The sequence below is a fragment of the Saccopteryx leptura genome, chromosome 6 (genome assembly GCF_036850995.1).
Source record: "Saccopteryx leptura isolate mSacLep1 chromosome 6, mSacLep1_pri_phased_curated, whole genome shotgun sequence".
Lineage (NCBI taxonomy): Eukaryota > Metazoa > Chordata > Mammalia > Chiroptera > Emballonuridae > Saccopteryx > Saccopteryx leptura.
This window is the reverse complement of record NC_089508.1, coordinates 132,926,478-132,946,051: the sequence shown is the minus strand read 5'-3', so window position 1 is coordinate 132,946,051 and position 19,574 is coordinate 132,926,478. Positions and strand designations below refer to the sequence as shown.

The following is a 19,574-nucleotide window of genomic DNA, read 5'->3' as shown; positions in this document are numbered from 1 at the left end:
CCTCATTTGAGCAAAAGACAATATGCTCCTACTGCCCCCCATCTCTCAGGAAATTACAAGGGATTTAAGAGCTCTATATTGGGAATGGGGACCAAAAGCAAATGTCTTTCTATGACATCACAGATTGGCACACATTTAAAAGACAAGTAGTGGTAGGAGATATTTAGATTCTAGAATGAAACTGCCTGACTTCAAGTCCCAAATCCACTGCATAAATTTGGGGAGATTTATTTTTCACTAAACTTCAGTGTTCACATCTGTTATATGGGAATAGTTCCTATGGTTATTGGAAGGTTATATAAGATAATGTGTTTTTAGTGCCTGGCCATTGCAAAGATAAGTCTTTATCATGTGAATGGAGTCTGATCCCTGACAGAACATGCACAGCAAAAGGTGCCCATTTTTTATTAAGTTGTTTTCTTGTAATGATACAACCACTGCAATATTAAGTTTAACTCACCAAGAACTTCATTCTTACCAATCTAGCCTTTCCTTGGGGAAATTAAATGAGTGTAAGTTCCGAGTTTTGTTTTTAATTAAGAAAATGACTCCAAATATTTAAAATGAAATATTAAATATTAAACCTCTAGACTTCGGAGGTTCCTATTGGAGTTACAACGATTACTTGCTCCTTGGCTGAAGAAATGGTTTTCAGTGTCAGTTCAGCATTCTAAGGAAGATAGTCTTGAATATTTAATTTTCTTTAGCACTGATCTTATTTTCAGGTTCAGGTTTGGGAAAAAAACAAGAGATTCAATGGACAATGAAGAAAATCCCAAAGTCCTAATAACTTCATTCTGATAAAAATTTCCACTCCATTTGGTGAACTGAAAACAGATACATTAGACTGAAGGAGCCAAAGCCTTTCCTGATGAAACAGACCGACTGCTACCACTAACGGGCCCTGCTGCTAAGGAATGCTTGTCATATAGCAAATTCTGGAACACTCTCCCAGATAATCTGTTGTGTTGTTTTTTTTTTAAACTAACCACTTGTAGAGTCCTCCTTACTAATTAATTCCATGAAATGAGTTTGTTTGTTTAAAAATGTGTTGGTTAAGAAGTGGTCAATCCATATAAAGATTAACACTCATTTCCAAACATACAGCTGCTATCCAAATAAAAATGATGTCATTGTATTAACACAACTATCAGGTGACAGCAGTGTGTGTGTGTGTGTGTGTGTAAATGAACTAGCACTTTCGAAATTATAGTCATTTCTGAAATGAACTCATATACTGCTCTAATCAAATGACTATAGGCAGCATTCCTAGCCAGAAATTGTTATACACTCCTTTGAGAGGAATTGATGGCAAATGTTAATAGCATTTTGCAAGAGGTCAAGTAGCCTGGCTCCTATGGCCTGTTGGCCTTTAAGAAGGGAACCAATGCAGTTCTTAGCTACAGTGTCAGGGGCTATAGCTCACAGCCTATTAAATGACCCACCTTTGTTGTGCTCTTTTTTGAGCACATGACTAAACCTGTTCCCCAAGGCTGGTTTAAGAGATATTTTACTGGTAAACAGAGAATCAGGAAAACAGCCAAACAGATTGGTAAGGATGGTTTGTGTGCCCCACAGCCAAGTCAGGTCTGGGGAGCCTTATAAAAACAGTTCTTTTCACTAATACACCTTCCTAAGCACAGTATGCAGCTGTAGCCTGTCCAACGAGGGGCGCATCTGTTCAACAATATCTCTGTTCCATGAATGAGCAGCATAAAAGATAAAAGCTACCATAAGCTCAGAAAATAGATGTCAGCTCTATATTGCACCATGTTTTAGGCAGGCCGAGATGATAACATAGCAAGAAATTAATTGTGGAGACTTAGGGCAGCATGCGTTCATTGATAGTTTCTGAGAGCAGCAGCGTGACAAGCTACTGAATGACCCTTTAACACATCCAGGGCTATGTTGTGCTCATAGAAATAGGCAGCCACTGGTTTTTAATATGCTGCTTGGTGACATCATCTCTTCAAAATAATTATCCCCAAATGATGTCTTTCATTCTCTAAAAATTTTCCAAGGAGCCTTTGATGTAACATCCTGATACACTCATTATTTTGAAATCTTTCTCTGGAACTTTTCTGATTAGCTGAGAATTTTTTCTCTATACTGCCATATTTCTAACACATATTTTATATCCTACTGACACATTGATCCTTCATTTTGATTGTTACTGACACCCACTAGAATATCTTAGATAGTTTATGCTGTATCACTGGGAATACAGGTGAGCAGCTTGACACAGCTAGTGCTTTTATCTCCCCCAATGATGCAGTCTGTCTGACTGCAATTCCGCCTGCCCTGCAGGGCACCAGGTAGCCTGTCCCGCAGAGAGGAAGTCATGCTGATTCCCAAGAAGCTCTGCTGTGTTCTAGTTCTTGCTACCCTCACTCAGTTGGGCCCTTATCTTGTTCTCTCTCATCCCCACCCCATGTGGCCATTTGCCTCTGGGAGGCCATCTTTTGATGAATATTTATTTTAATTAAAATACTTTATAACTCTAGGTTGGTAAAAATGTTATGTTTGATACATAGATGTTTGAATATTTAAACACCTAAATATAAAATGCTCTTAAAGCTCTTTCTAAATATAAAAAGCAATCGTGATAATTATTGTTTATTGCTGTTTGTATGGGTGCTTTGTATTTTATAATAGGAAGACATGACTTTTTAAAATCTGTTTATAAAAAGGCAACAAGCACCCAATTGATCATCTCTTTGGTAATCCAAAGACCACATGGATCAATACATGACAAAATAGTATTTAGTTAAATTCAGGATATATTTCTGGTCTTTAAAAACTACTTTTAAAGTTTGGTCTGTAAAGTTCCTGAACTTGCTCATGAATATCCATCTCAGACTGACAGCCAATATCACATTGCATTTTGGAATGAAACACTAGAGGCATCTAATTAACAGGAATTTTGTGGATATACATTTTTAGCACCTTTTCAACATTTTTGAATAAAATTTAGTAACTAGTCATAGTATAAAATGTAGATAAGAAGTTAAACTGATAGAAAATAGACAAAATTAGCAATATTGAGGAGCATATAATGACACTCTTTTTAAAATTCAAGAGAATTAACTAAAAATTCTTACACATGATAGGTTCAGTTTAAGTAGAGGCATATAAGAATTATCCACTTTTTATGTGCTAGAAATAGGCCAGCTAGAAAATATACTGGAAGAAACAGCTTCCATTCATAATCATAAAAACATAAAACACCTAGAAATAATATTAATAAGAAAAGTATAAAACCTAAGTGAAGAAGTTATTCCATTTTATTAAGCCTTGAACAGCAGCATGCCATGACCCTGAGTGGGTAGAATGGGACGGTCACCCAGCTTCCAGGGCCCCCCTCTGTGTGCCCCACTCTTCAGTATATGTGCTGCCGAAGCGAGCACTGGGCCCACTCTAGCTCTCTGACTGCATCTCCTTTTACTCTCTCAGTTGCTTTCTTTATTCCAGCTACCCAGGCCTTGTTCTTCTTTGAACACTCTAGATATGCTTTTATAAGTTCCCTCTTACTGGGAATGCTTTTCCCAGGAATCTGCATAACTTGCTCCCTTACTTCCTCTGTCTTTGTTCCAATGTCATCTGCTTAATCTTTACCTGGCCACTCTATTTTAAATTGTATTTTGTTCTCTGTCCTCACTGTACCCATCCCTGCTTCATTTTCTTCCATAGTGCTTGTTACCCTCTGACATCCTAACTAGTTTGCTTCATTTTGATTCTTGTCCTTCTCCTTCCGCATGAAGTGCTCCCTTACATTCCATGAGGACCGCTCTACATCCCCAATACTTAGGACAGTGCTTGGCACAGAGTCGATGCTCAATAAATATTTGTTGAAAAATGAATAAATGTATAATTATTATAGTTAAAGAAGCAAAACTAATTATTAGTTTTCAAACAAGAAAACATTGGTCAATAAACATACAAATAGTGTTCTGCTTCATAAGTAACCAAAAGAATGCTGATTGAAGTGACAATGTGATGCGGTTTCTCAACTAGCAAATGGCAAAGGTAACAGAATGACAGTGTTTGAGATTGATGAGAATATAATTAAATACATTCCCATATTCTTCTGGTGGAAATGTAGATTTATTTTTCTAGAAAACAAATTGCCTAAGTGTTTTTATAGCCTTAAAATGCTTGGATTTTTTTTTTTTGAGGTATTAACTCTACAATTAGGAAATAATCAGAGAGATACGAAATAATTATGCACATAGATGTTTATCACAGAATTATTGGCAATCTTTAAAAACTAAGTCTCATCTTAAAAAGGAGGTGAAAGATTTGTACACTGAAAATACAAACCATTGCTAAAAGAAACCAAACAAGATAGTAATAAATGGAAAGACCTCCCATGTTCATGGATTGGAAGACTCAGGTGTCATTAAAATGTCCATGCTAACCAAAGTGATCTACAGATTCAGTGCAATCTCTATCAAAATCCCAATGACATTTTTGCAGAACTAGGAAAAATCCATCCTAAAATTCATATGTTATTCAAGGGATCCCAAATAGCCAAAACAATCTTAAGAAAGAAGAACAGAGTTGGCGACGTTATACTTTTGGCAGGGGTCAGGAACCTGTGGCTCGCGAGCCAGATGTGGCTCTTTTGATGGCTTCATCTCACTCGCAGACAAATCTTTTATTTTTAATGTTTATTTTATTTTATTGATTTAAGAGAGAGAGAAAGGGAGAGAGAGAGGGATAGGATCAACGATCTGTTCCTGTATGTGCCCCAACCAGGGATCAAACCCACAACCTCTGCGCTTCCAGATGATGATCCAACCAACCAATCCATCCGGCCAGGGAGACAAATCTTTAATAAAAAAAATAATAATGTTAAAAATATAAAACATTCTCATGTATTACAATCCATTCATTTCCTACCGCTCATGTTTGTAGTTGCGGGTGGCTGGAGCCAATCACAGCTGTCCTTTGAGACACCAAATTTTTATTGGATAATGCGTACTGTACACGAGTCATTGTATGTCTCTCATGGAATTACATTTTAAAATATGTGGTGTTTATGGCTCTCTCAGCCAAAAAGTTTCCCGACCCCTGCTTTATGGTTTCAAACATACTACAAAGCAGTAGTAATTAAGATAATGTGGTACTAGCATAAAGAGAGATCTAGAGACCAATGGAAGAGAATAAAGAACCCAGAAATAAACTGCATATATGTCCTAATGATTTTCAACAGGGTGCCAAGACTACACAATGGGGAAAGGATAGTCTCTTCAACAAATGGTTTTGTTAAAACTGGATATGCACATGCAAAAGAATGAGTTTAGACTCACACCTTACACCATGTATAAAAATTAACTCAGAAATTAAAGACCCAAATGTAAAACCTACAACTATAAAACTATGAAAAGAAACACTTCAGGACATTGAGTTTGACCATGACTTCTGGATATGTCACCAAAAGCACTGGCAATAAACACAAACAAGGGCAAATAGGAGTGCATCAAACTTAAACATTTCTCAGTGCCCCAGGAAACAACAGAGTGAAAAGGCAACCTAGAGAAAATATTTGCAAATCATATATCTGACATAGGGTTACTATTCAGAATGTAAAAGGAACTTTTACAACTCAACAACAGACAACCTGGTTTTAAATGAACTAAGGATTTGAATAGACATTTCTCAAAAGAAGACAAATGGTCAGCAAGCATGTGAAACACTGCTCAGCATCACTAATCGTCAAGGAAATGCAAATCATAACCACAACGAGATACCACTTTACACTTATTAAGATGGCTTCTATCAAAAGAACAGAAAATAAATGTTCATTCGGACTTAAAGAAAGTAAAATCTTTGTGCACCATTGTAGAAATGTAAAATGGTGCAGTTACTGTGGAAAACAGTATAGCGGTTGCTCAAAATATTAAAAATAGAAGTATTATCTGATCAGCAACCCCACTTCTGGGTATATATCAAAATAATTCAAACAGGATCTCAGCTAGTTGCACCCCTATGTCTATCAAAGCACTTTTCATAATAGCCAAAAGCTGGTAGCAACCCATATGTTTACAAAGAAAATGTGGTAGATACATCCAGTGAAATATTATGTAGTCTTTAAAAAAGAAGGAAATCCTGTCACATGCTATATAACATGGATAAACCCCAAGGACATTATGCTGAACAAATCACAAAAGGACAGATACTGTATGAGTCCATTCATGCGAAGTATCCAAAATACTGAAAATTGTAGGAACAGAAAGTAGAAAATGGTTACCAAGGGCTGGTGGGAAAGGGAGGAGGGGGCACTAGTGGGTGTCAGTTTTACAAGATGAAAGAGTCCTAGAGATCTGTGTACAACAATGTAAATATACTTAACATTATTGAACTGTATACTGAAAATGCTTAAGATGGTAAAATGTAATGTTACATGGTTTTTTTTACCTCAATAAAAAACAAGTATGATAATGTTAAATAAATAATGGTGTGTCCCTAGGAAAGAGTATTCTGGCCCTGGCTGATTGGCTTAGTGGTAGATAGAGCATCTGCCCAGCATGTGGATGTCCCAAGTTTGATTCCTGGTCAGGGCACACAGGAGAAGCGTCCATCTGCTTCTCCACCCCTCCTACTCTCACTTCTCTCTCTCTCCCTCTCTCTTCCCCTCCTGCAGCCATGGTTTGATTGGAGCGAGTTGGCCCCAGGCACTGAGGATGGCTTCATGGTCTCTGCCTCAGGTGTTGAGAACAGCTTGGTTGCTGAGCAATGGAGCAACACCCCATATGGGTACAGCGTCACCCCCTAGTGGGCTTGTCAGGTGGATCCTGGTTGGGGTGTGTGCAACAGTTTGTCTCTGCCTCCCCTCCTCTCACTGAGTTAAAAAAAAAAAAAAGAAAGAAAGAAAGATTATTCACCCTTTAAAAACAGCAGTGTTTAAGAATTATTTTGCCTGATCTGGGTTGGCACAGTTGATAAAGCGTTGACCTGGAATGCTGAGGTCACTGGTTTGAGACCCTGGGCTTTCCTGGTCAAGGCACATATGAAAGTGGATGTTCCCTATTCCTCCCCCTTTCTCTCTCTCCTCTCTAAAATGAATAAATAAATAATTTTAAAATTTTTAAGTGTTTTACAAATAACAAATTATTTTTATAATCATAAAGATGTTTAAAAAAAAAAAATTTTTGCCTGACCAGGCAGTGGCACAATGGATATATAGCATCAGACTGGGATGTGGAGGACCCAGGTTTGAAACCCAAAGGTTGCTGGCTTGAGCATGGGCTCACCAGCTTGAGCGCGGGGTCACTGGCTTGAGCATGGGATCATAGATGTGATCTCATGGTCGCTAGCTTGAGCCCAGAGGTCGCTGGCTTGAACCCAAGTTCGCTGGCTTGAGCAAGGGGTCACTCGCTCTGCTGTAGCCTCCCGTTCAAGGCACATATGAGAAAGCAATCAGTGAACAACTAAGGTGCCACAACAAAGAATTGATGCTTCTCATCTCTCTCCCTTCCTATCTGTCTCTATCTGTCCCTCTCTCTGACTCTGTCTCTGTCAAAAATAAATAAATAAAAATAAAAACTTTTATTGAGTTTCAACTAAGTGTGAGGTTTTAGGAAGCAAAAATGAAGACCATGAAAAATGCAAAGTTCCTGATCTTAGTGGGCTCCGTCCAGCCAGATGGTAAATCCTTTGTGGCCCCAGCAACTAGCCCAGTGCCCCACTTGGGGCAGAGCTCTGTAGAACTGAAACACAAGTCAAAGTCCTTTCTCCCTCCAAGGCCTGGACATTTTTATATCTTTTCTCCACTCAATGTGAGCAGCAGTCACCTCTCCCCTGATTTGGACCCAGCCAAACTTGTTCCGTTGAGGCAAATTACCTTATCACTGAGGTTATATTTAACAGGCCACTGAATGGATTATAAAATGTTATGAGGATTTGAACTATTACCCACTGCCTTGGAACATTGGGAAAGATTATTCTGGCCCTGGCCAGAAGTCTTAAACCTGATTTTTTTTTAATGTTTTGATTTTTTTTTTTAAAAAAAGAGAGAGCAAGAGAGAGAAAAACATCAATTTATTGTTCCACTTATTTATGCATTCATTGGTGGGTTCTTTTTTTTTTTTTTTTTTTTTTTAGAGATAGAGACAGGAAGGGAAAGAGAAGAATGAGAGAGATGAGAAGCATCAGCTTGTAGTTGCTTTACTAGATGTTCATTGATTGCTTCTCATACGTGCTTTTTAACTGGGCAGGGGTAGGGGTAGAGGGTGCTCAAGCTAAGTCAGTGACCCCTTGCTCAAACCAGCAACCTTGGGATTATGATAATCCTACACTTAAACTGGCAATCTTGGTGTTTCAAACCCGGAATCTCAGAGTTCTGAGTCAAAGCTCTATACACTGCATTGCCACCAGTCAGGCATTAAGCCCAAATTTGAGAACCTTGAAATCATCTTTCTCCATAATGGCAAATATAATCCTTCTTGTCAAATACTCTCTTGTACTCACACACATCTCACCCTCCAACTGTTGCTTTCCCTGCTACTGTGAAACCCACATTCCGTTGTGGACAAACAGGTCTCCTCCGGCAAGTGCATCCCTTGTTGTTCTATGTCCTGGCCTTGACAGAGACCTGCCTTCCCCTGATCACTCCACTTCCCTCAGGGTTCTTCCTCTCAAATGGAGGCTGTTCATTTTCCACTTCCTGAGACTTCAGAGCCGGTTAAGGTCTCAGCATTTTGCTTGTTCCCCACTGCCATTTCCAAACCATAACTTCTTCACCTTCACATCTATAAAATGCCTCCTTCAAGGTTTGCACTGTGCCTTCTGGTTGCTGTTACCAACAATCTGCCCAGTTTCTTGTCCACATTCTGTGAGCTTTCTGGAACCCATCCAGGAGTGGTGATGCATTTCGTGCTTAGAAGGCTGAGTAATCCTGCACCTCAACCTCATAGCTCTTGATCTTTACCTGTACCTCAATGCCTCCCTGCCAAGGGCACACCTTAGATGACCCTATCAGTCACAATAACCACCTCATTCCAGGACCTTTTATTTTCCTCCTGACCCTTCAGCTCTGACCTTGACATCCTTTCCTTTCCCTTCCACTCTATACCTTATGATCCCCTCAATTCATTCACATGATATCCTAGTCCTTTTGTTTACTCATCTTGCAAAATCTAAGCCCATGATAAGCCAAACTATTTGACTTTTACTCTCAATCAAAGCTGCCGAATTAAGGTACAGGAGAGAAGGGCCATCATTATGGGTTGGAGAACCATATAGGTTGGCAGAGGCTCAAGTGTGTTGAGGGTCCAGCTGTGATTGGAAATGTAAATTTGTAGAGACACCAATTCACATGGTTGTGTGATTTCCCCCAGTGTCCCAGGGTTGGAGTGATATGCATTAATGGTTGGATCAGAGGCTTTGCAGTCCAGGTGAGGACGACAAGACAATGGAGGAACTGAGATTAACTAAAGCAAAAGACCATAGTATCTAGATTGAAGAGAAAATGGAATAAAAAGTATGACAATTTCTGTTGGTCCTAATATGCTTTGTCCATCTACCTTCTTTTCTTTTATTTGGTGTGTATGAGAACTTGGCTCAGTGTTAAGTTTAGATCCAGTGTGTTACAAACAAGAGACTGAAAGTCAGCCTAACTAAGGTGACAGGTTCAGTGCCATCTGTCTTGGACCATTCATCACCACAAAGATGTGACAGTGGTGATATGAATGAAACCCAAGGAGACCAAATGTAGTAAGTTGGTAAGGGCTGAGGGCTAGACTCCATTTTTTTAGTATATTGAGATGTATGTAGGATTAATAATTAAGAGTGTAGGCTTGGAGGCAGACCAACCAGTGTTCTAATTTGGGCTATTTTTAATGTTATTATTGTAATAATACAACAGCAAGCAGGTTTCATACTTGCCCAGGGCTTTCTAACTTCCACCCTAACCTGGCATCTAGCTCAGAAGAGCATATTAAGATCATCAATTTATATTATCCAAATTTAACTGAGTAAAAGCTTCTTGATACCTTCCTATGGAATCTTACTCAAAGATGACTCTATCCGATAAGGAGACCTAATTCCTATGTCTCTTCTCTCTTGGGTGATTTTGTCCACACTGTGGCTTTAAATACCATCAACATGTGTATCGCTGCAAGAAACGTCCAAACCTATAGAAAATTTTTATGAGTTTAATTGAGCCAAACTGACAAGGGCTGAGAAGCAAAATCTCAACAGACTCAGAAAATGCTCTGAAGGATGGCAGTTTTGCCCTCATTTTCTACATTAGAATCAAAGGAAGAGAGATAAGGAGGGTTACATGGGATACACTGGTGGTAGATTAGGGAGGGGAGAAAAAGCAAAACAGGAAAATCTCTAGGGCTGAATAAAAAGTGAAATGGAGAGATTCATACTTCTTTTACATTGATGGGTACAGAATACTTAACAGTCATCATTCACAGCACACAGAGATGTTATGTAAGGAACAAGGTAACAGTGGGAGTTCTGCGGTCTCCTGTTCTGGCGGGAGACTGTGCTCTGAGGGGTCTGGAAAGAAGATTACTGTGACACTTCAAAGGTATATTATCTTAGATGCAAAAAGATAATAGGCTCATTAAGGTAAAGATCGACCTTTATCAAGGAAGCTACAGGCCTAGGACCTGCTTTGAGTGAGGAATATTTATGTTCAGACCACCCTATGTAGTTACTTTCGGTCTCTGACTGTTTAAGGCCTCCCCTGAGCCTGTCAGGTTTAGTGTGTGGCCCCTTTTTTGTCCACATGTGGATAACTCCCTAATTTACAGTTCATGCTAACCTCTTCTATGACCTTCGGTCTCATATATTCAGCTGTCTCCAAATTATATTTTAAAATAAGTAAAAAATATTAATATATTAAATATAAGTTTATTTTTATGTTTTTTTAAGTGAGAGGAGGGGAGATAGATTCCCACATGCGCCCCTACTGGGATCCACCTGGCAACCCCCATCTAGGGCCAATGCTTGAGTCAACCAAGCTATCCTCAGCACCTAGGTCCGATGCTTGCACCAATCAAGCCACTGGCTGAGAGAAAAGAAGAGAGAGAACGGAGAGAGGGAGGGGAAGAGAAACAGATGGTCGCTTCTCATGTGTGCTCTGACCAGGGATTGAACCTGGGATATCTACATGCTGGGCTGACACTCTATATCCACTGAGCCAACCTAGGGCCTATTTTTTATGTTTTAAATAAAACTCTTGCACAAGCAAAGAAAGAAAAGATAGATAAATTGAACTCCATAAAAATTTAAAATTTCTGCACATAAAAGGACATAGTCAAGAAAGTAAAAAAGCAACTTATGGAATGGGAGAAAACATTTGCAATTCATATAGCTGAGAGGGTTAATATTCAGAATAAAGAACTCCTACACTCAACAACAAGCAAACAACCTGAGTTTAAAATGAGCAGATGACTTGAATAAACATTTCTCCAAAGGAGATATACAAATTGCCAACAAGCACATGAAATGATCTTCAACATCACTATCATTAAGGAAATATAAATCAAAACTATAATGAGATAGAACCTCACACTCATTAGGATGGCTACTATAAAAGCATAGAAAATAATAAATATTAGTGAGAATGTATAGAAACTAGAAACTTTGTGCACTGTTGTTAGACCTATAAAATAGCACAGTCCCAATAGAAAATGGTGTGGCAGTTCCTCAAAAAATGAAACACAAAATTACCATATAATCCAGAAATTCTTCTGGGCACATACCCAAAAGAATTGAAAGCAGGGTCTTGAAGAGCTATTTATACACTCATGTTCACAGCAACATTATTCACAACCAGTGTCCATCAACAGGTGGATGGAAAAACAAACTGTGGCATATAGACACAGTGGAATATTATTCAGTGTTTAAAAGGAAGGAAATTCTGACATATACTATAGCACAAAGGAACCTTAAAGGCAGTATGCTGAGTGAAATAAACCAGTCACAAAAGAACAAATACTGTATGATCCCATTTATATAAGGTACCTAGAGTGGTCAAATTCATTGAGACAGAAAGCAGAAGGATGATTGCTAAGGGCTGGAAGAGGATGGAAAATGCAGAATTATTGTTCAGTAGGTACGTTTCAGTTTTTCAAGATGAAGAGTTCTAGAGATGGATGGTGGGTAATGGTTGTACACAATATACTTAATACTACTAAACTGCACATTTAAAAATGGTTAAGATGATAAATTTTATGTCTTTTACCACAATAAAAAAAATATTTTTGCCAGAAAAAAAGAGCTAGAGACAGACAGGAAGGGAGAGAGATGAGAAGCATCAGCTTGTAGTTGCTTCACTTTAGTTGTTCATTAATTGGTTCTCATAGATGCTTCGACCAGGGGGCTCCAGCCAAGCCAGTGACCCCTTGCTCGTGCCAGCAACATTGGGCTTCAAGCCAGCAACCCTGTGCTCAAGCTGGTGAGCCTGCACTCAGGCCAGATGAGTCTGTGTTCAAGCTGGCGACCTTGAGATTTTAAATTTGGAACCTCAGCGTCCCAGTCAACATTGTATCCATTGTGCCACCATAAGTCAGACAAGTTTTTTTAATTAAAGGAAAATTTTAATTTCCCAAACACTCAATTTTTTCCTTTCAAATACTGGCACCAAAGCAACCAAGTAGTTTAGTCCAAAAATCTAGGAGTCATTTTTAATTTCCTCCTTCATGCCCATATCCAACAGTAAGTCATGTTATCTTTTGCTTCCAAAATGTATCCTACATTAATCCATGTATAGCTTCCACTGACACTACTCTGGTTCAGGCCATCACATGCTCTTGCCTATGATGCTGCAATAATTCCCTAACTCATCAACCTGATTAATCCTTTTCAGTTAACTCTCCACATAGCAGCCAAAGTGCTCCTTTTTTTTTTTTTTTATTAGAAATCACATCTTATCCTTTCTCTGCTTAAACAGACTCTGATAGTTTCTCATTGTGCCTGGAATAAAATTCATACTTCTTGCCACTTGCAATTGAAAAATCAAAGAACAAACAAAAAAGAACTCCGTGCCGCTGTTTACGAGGCACTAGATGTTGTGGTCTCCATATGTACTGGCCTCTGGCCAAGGTCTCTGACCTCATGTTGCATGGCTATTCTCTTTGATCAGTATGCTCTGACCACGCTGGTATTCCCTTTGTGATTTGAACCCCTCAAGTGCATGCCCTTACCTCACAGCCTTTGCACTCGCTGCCCCACTGCTTGGTACACTCTCTTCCCAGATCTTCACATGATAGGTTTCTTCTCATCCCTTGCATCTCAGCTCAGATACCACCTTCTTAGAAAAGTATTCACTCACCATTCAATCTAAAGTAGCCCCCCACTGACTGTAACTCTTTATGCCATCACCCTCTTTTATTTCTTCTTTGCCCTGACCACCACAGGCAGACCTTGTTTTATTGCATTTCATTTTATTGCACTTGACAGATGTTATGATTTTTACAAATAGAAGGCAGGACCGTCTACAAGCAAAAATATTTCAACTTGCTTTACTGCAAATTTTTTTTTTTTTAATTTTTCTGAAGTTGGAAACGGGGAGGCAGTCAGACAGACTCTCTCATGTGCCCGACCGGGATCCACCCAGCATGCCCACCAGGGGGCGATGCTCTGCCACAATCAGAGCCATTCTAGCGCCTGAGGCAGAGGCCACAGAGCCATCCTCAGCGCCCGGGCAAACTGCTCCAGTGGAACCTTGGCTGTGGGAGGGGAAGAGAGAGACAGAAAGGAAGAAGAGGGGGAGGGGTGGAGAAGCAGATGGGCGCTTCTCTTGTGTGCCCTGGCCGGGAATTGAACCCGGGATCCCCACACACCAGGCCGACGCTCTACCACTGAGCCAACTGGCCAGGGCCTGCAATATTTTCTTTATTTAGGAACTGCACCTGCAATATTTCCAAGGTATACCTGTATTGGAAATGTGTTTTTATTTTTTCAAGTTTATTGTCAGCTTCCCCATCCCCCAACTCAAATATGAGCTTCAAGAGAACAAATATCTTGTCTCTTTCTCAATTCCCATAAGCCAGAGCAGTGTTGGGCACATAACAGTCTATTCAAATATTTGCTGAATGAATGAAGAAGTAAATAACATTAGTGATCCAATTTTTCTTCTATGTCTCTCTCTCTCTCTCTCTCTCTCTCTCTCTCTCTCTCTCACACACACACACACACACACACACATACAGAAAACCCTTTTCGGAAAACTTGTATTTCTAAAATTAGCCATTATGAGTGTCTTTTCCATCTATTCTAGAATGTGATAACCAGTCCTTAAAATACAAGCAATATATTTCACATTTTATTTTTTGTAAGTATACTTGGAAGGGAATGAGTTTGGATTCCTACTGTCACTCAAGTTGGTAGCAATGTGTAATTATTTATATGAGATTATAAAACTCTCCTGTAGCTCATGAAGCCTAATTGTGGACTTTCACATTGGAAATTACACACATTCAACGTGAAAGTTTGGATATCCAAGTCCTTAAAAAATTTCTCAAAGTATTTGATAATCTAACTTTTCTAATCTGCAGAATGAGCCCATTCTCATCATAATTAGTTACCTATGTGTCCAGACCAATTCAGTCCGGGGTTAAAATGCAGGACCACTAACAGTAGTAAGGTGATTTCTCTGGCCCTTCTATTTATGCAACCCCCCTCACCCTCTAAGTCAAACCTCCACCATAGTCGGGCTCATGAATGCTCACAGTTGGGCAGCCTTTTCTGTCAATTTTTTGGAGGAGTCTGCAGTGGGCACCTGAGGAAGAGCACAAAAGTACTGCAGACCCAGCGATGACGAAGTCCTGCTGCGCAGGCTCCACTGCAGCTGCTCTGCTGTGCCCCTAAGGTTTACATGCATGGGTGATGACATGCCACCAGAAATGCTGTCTGATGAGGTGGACAGACTCCTGTTCCTCCATTCTTGGGTCCTACGCTAATGTTCTGGGGCTGCAGCAAACAATGTCTCAGAGAGATCTTAGCAAAAATAGATATTTCAGCCCTGGCTGGTTGGCTCAGTGGTAGAGCGTTGGCCTGGCGTGCAGGAGTCCCGGGTTCAATTCCTGACTAGGGCACACAGGAGAAGCACCCATCTGCTTCTCCACCCCTCCCCCTCTCCTTCCTCTCTGTCTCTCTCTTCCCCTCCCGCAGCCAAAGCTCCATTGGAGCAAAGTTGACCTGGGCGCTGAGGATGGCTACATGGCCTCTGCCTCAGGAGCTAGAATGGCTCTAGTTGCAACAGATGGGCAGAGCATCGCCCCCTGGTGGGCATGCCGGGTGGATCCCGGTCGGGCGCATGCGGGAGTCTGCCTGACTGCCTCCCTGTTTCCAACTTCAGAAAAATACAAAAAAAAATAGATATTTCAGATTTTACTCAAGGTCCACTTTCCAAAAACTCTGAGATCAGCAGCAGAAGCTGGACAAGCCAGATCTTCTGCATCATCCTCCATTCTGATGCTGAAGCTGGAATATTGGGCTTAGTCTGGAATCTCTACTCTCTTTTCCCAGAGCAGTTCTTTCTTGGCAAGTTTCCTCTTCCTCAGGCAAGTAGCTGCTGACTGCTCTAATCCATATAACCTATGGACATATCCAAATCTATGGAGAACACAGTTCATAAGGTGCTTCTTTAGGCTCAATAATCAAAATTAAACTCATAAGTATAGCTAATTTTAATTCAATGTATTAATAATCTGTGTATTAGTGATTTATTGCTGCATAAAAAATTACCCCCTCAAATTTAGCAGCTTAAAACAACAAATATTTTTTATCTTTCACAGTTTCTGAAGGTCAGGAATGTGGGCACCTCTTAGCTGGGTGGTTCCAGCTCATGGTCTCTCCTGAGGTTGTAGTCAGGCTCTTGACTGGGCTGCAGCCATTTAAGACTCAAGTGCTGAAGTGGCTCTAACAATCTCACCTACGTGATGGTCAGACGCCTCGGGTCCTCGCTGGCTGTTGGCAGGATTTTCCATTTCTTGCCACCACATGGGCCTATATGGCACCTTGCTTCTCCCAAAGAAAGAGAAAGAGAGAAAGGGGAAATCTTTTAAAATATTATCACTGAAGTGACAAAATATCACTTCTGCTAATGCTATTGGTCACCAATCCTGGTACAAAGTAGGAGGGACCTAACAAGGGTATGAATACCAGGAATCATTGGGTGCTATCTTGAAGATCAACTACCACATCTGCTGGAGTTTTAATCCATTTAATCTAAAGTTCTAAACCTGAATCTGCTCTTTGCATATACAGTGTGTCCGTAAAGTCATGGTGCACTTTTGACCGGTCACAGGAAAGCAACAAAAGACGATAGAAATGTGAAATCTGCACCAAATAAAAGGAAAACCCTTCCAAGTTTCTGTAGGATGATGTGGCAGCATGTGCGCATGCGCAGATGATGACGTAACACCGTGTATACAGCGGAGCAGCCCAGGGCCATGCCAGTCAAGATGTGGACAGTACAGAGGAAAGTTCAGTGTGTTCTGTGGCTCGCTAAATTCAAATCCGTGACCAAAGTGCAACGTGAATATCGGCGCGTTTATAACGAAGCGCCACCACATAGGAATAACAATACTCGGTGGGATAAGCAGTTGAAGAAAACCAGCAGTTTGGTGGAGAAACCCCGTTCTGGTAGGCCATCAGTCAGTGACGAGTCTGTAGAGGCTATACGAGATAGCTACCTAAGGAGCCCTAAAAAATCTGTGCATGAGTCCACATTGAACTGCACTGAATAGGTATGAAACTAGGAGAGTTTTTCTTTTATTTGGTGCAGATTTCACATTTCTATCGTCTTTTGTTGCTTTCCTGTGACCGGTCAAAAGTGCACCATGAATTTACAGACACACTGTATATGTTTTATTTTCTCTCTGTGTAAGATAAGAACGTGCTAATTCAAAATCTTAAAGGTTAAGGGGCCTCAGGTAACTGAGTCTCTCAGATTCAGAATTCAATCTGTCTTTTAAAAAATGTAATTTAAATAATAATAGCATTCACACCTGACTGGTGGTGGCTCAGTGAATTGAGCACTGGCCCAGGATGTTCAAGGCCCCAGCTCAAAACCCTGAGGTTGCCCAAGCTCCTCGGCTTGAATGCAGGCTTGCCAGCTTGAACATGGGGTTGCTGGCTAGCTAGAAGCCCATGGTCTGTGGCTTGAGCCCAAGATCACTGGTTTGAGCAAGGAGTCACTGGCTTGGCATGAGACCCCAAGTCAAGGCATTAATAAGAAGCAATTAATAAACAACTAAAGTGAAGCAACAATAAGTTGACGCTTCTCATCTCTCTTCTTCCTGTCCCTTCCTCTCTCTCTTACAAAAAGTAATAATAATAAGACTTTCAAATACTGCCCCACCAAGAACTGGAAGGTACCTTCCCAGGTTGCTCTTTGTGCAGGTAGACAAGCCATCAATGACAAATTTTTCTTTTCTAAAGATCTGCCTCTTCTTTGGTAGCCTATCAAATTATTTTCAGACCCTTTCAGGATTGTTTTCTGTTGCCCAACTGATATTTCTTAGAATAAGATTTTTTTCAACTTGTTTGATCAGACTCGGAGTCTGGAGGCTTTGCCTAGAAATAAATGATGTTTATTCAAAGGTCTTAGAGTTTGCAAATAGGAACACAGCTAGGCAAAAAGCCCAGAAGCGACCCAAAGAAGAAAGAAACATTAAAAGTTCTTATTGTAGTGCAAATTACCCGCTGATCCAGGACTGGTCCCAGACAGCTTTCAGTCAGATGCCAGGTGGTCGGGATAATGGATGTCAGATGGTCTTGTTAGGTCCTGGGGGGGGGGGGTAATTAGAGGGACTTCTGAAGGTCTGTTATACATCCAGATGTATATCCAGGCACTGACTCGGGGACTAGAAATTTCAAAATGTTCAAGTCCATCATCTATTAGAACAACAACAGAATCATTGCCTCATGCCTCAACCTACTTGCTTTTAGTGATTTAGCAGATTGACCATATTTCTTCACTCTACCCCTTAGTCTGAACAGAGATCAGCAGCCTTCTGGTAGAAGCTTTCATTTATTTTGAAATAGTCAAGTAAATTTGACAGTCCATACAAGAAACAAGTTTATGTTTAAGTAGCTTGGTTTTCCTTTTCAGTTAGTTCCAGAAAAAGACTGTTACTTGAGATAAGATGTTGGAAAGAAGTACATTTCTGAAGAGATAGCAAACCACCCTCAGGAAGCAGGAATACTGAACAGTAAATGTAAATAAAATGACTAAAACCTGTATTAACATTTTTTATCCTAATATTTTTAAAAATCTACTATGCTTTATGGAAATGTTAATATTTCCTGTGTAAAACACACTGGCAAAGTTACCTTCCTATTCTCTCTTTATTTTCAATTTAGAATATAATCACTATTGAAGTGTTTATCCAACAGATTACATTTCAAAATGTACATTTAGTTTTCTATCACTAAGCCACTGTTATTATAAAAAGGAATATGCTGCAATTTTAAATTTAGCAGCCTTAATTCTTACAGGCTTTAGAACAGTGCTGTCCAATAAGACAGCCACTAGCTACATGTGGCTACTGAGCACGTAAAGTGTGGCTAATCCAAATTGAAATGTGCTATAAAACCACACACTGGTTTCTTGACATTATATGTGTGTGTGTGTGATTTTATTTATATATAAATAAAATTTATATTTATATATATTTGACCTATATATATTTGATTTTTTTATTTTTTATTTTTTACAGAGACAGAGAGAGTCAGAGAGAGGGATAGACAGGGACAGACAGACAGGAACGGAGAGATGAGAAGCATCAATCATTAGTTTTTCGTTGCAACACCTTAGTTGTTCATTGATTACTTTCTCATATGTGCCTTGACTGCGGGCCTTCAGCAGACGGGCCTTCAGCAGACGAGAAACCCCTTGCTCGAGCCAGTGACCTTGGGTCCAAGATGGTGAGCTTTGCTCAAACCAGATGAGCCCGCACTCAAGCTGGCAACCTTGGAGTCTCGAACCTGGGTCTTCCTCATCCCAGCCCAATGCTCTATCCACTGTGCCACCGCCTGGTCAGGCTGATCAATATTTTTAATATAGGAATGTAAAATGTCTCAATAATTTCTATATTGATTACATGATAAAATGATAATATTGTGGACATATTAAGTATATTAAAATTAATTTGACCCATTTCTTTTTACTTTTTTAATATGTAGGGTTGCCAGAAAACATACAGGATTCCCAGTTTCATTTGAGTTTTATATGTTCCTTAATATATTTTAATATAATAAAATTATTTATTGTTTATTTGAAATTCAAATTTTAACTATGTCTTATATTTTTAGTAGCTAAATCTGGTAACTTTGTTAATATGGCTACTAGAAAATTTTAAATTACAAACTTAGCTACTTTGTTGGACAGTGAAGTTTTAGAATTGCCTTATGGTTTTTTGGTTTTTTGTTTGTGTTTTTTAATTGCCAGTAACTGCCGAGTTAACATCTGTGCAGAAACAACTAATCTGAGAAGAATCCTAGGGTAGGATAGACAATAACCTTGAAGATAAATTTTTACATTTGTTCCCACACGTTAAAGGACAACAAAAGGACTTTTTACAGACCAAAACATGAAAAGGACA

At 39.7% G+C, this 19,574-nt stretch overlaps 1 protein-coding gene across 2 annotated transcripts in view; it reads left to right on the top strand.

The window, feature by feature from the left end:
* SLC22A4 (solute carrier family 22 member 4) overlaps positions 1-6,878 on the top strand; it is a 50,975-nt gene extending 44,097 nt beyond the window's left edge. The window contains exon 10 of one of the 2 annotated variants that reach the window (XM_066388232.1): positions 6,647-6,878. In XM_066388232.1, coding sequence (XP_066244329.1) covers positions 6,647-6,848 — 202 coding nt within the window. In that variant the 3' untranslated portion in view covers positions 6,849-6,878. Of the gene's footprint in view, positions 1-725; positions 2,955-6,646 lie in introns of those variants that run through there. The other variant, XM_066388233.1, reaches the window with a different exon arrangement.
* Positions 6,879-19,574: the final 12,696 nt, after the last annotated feature.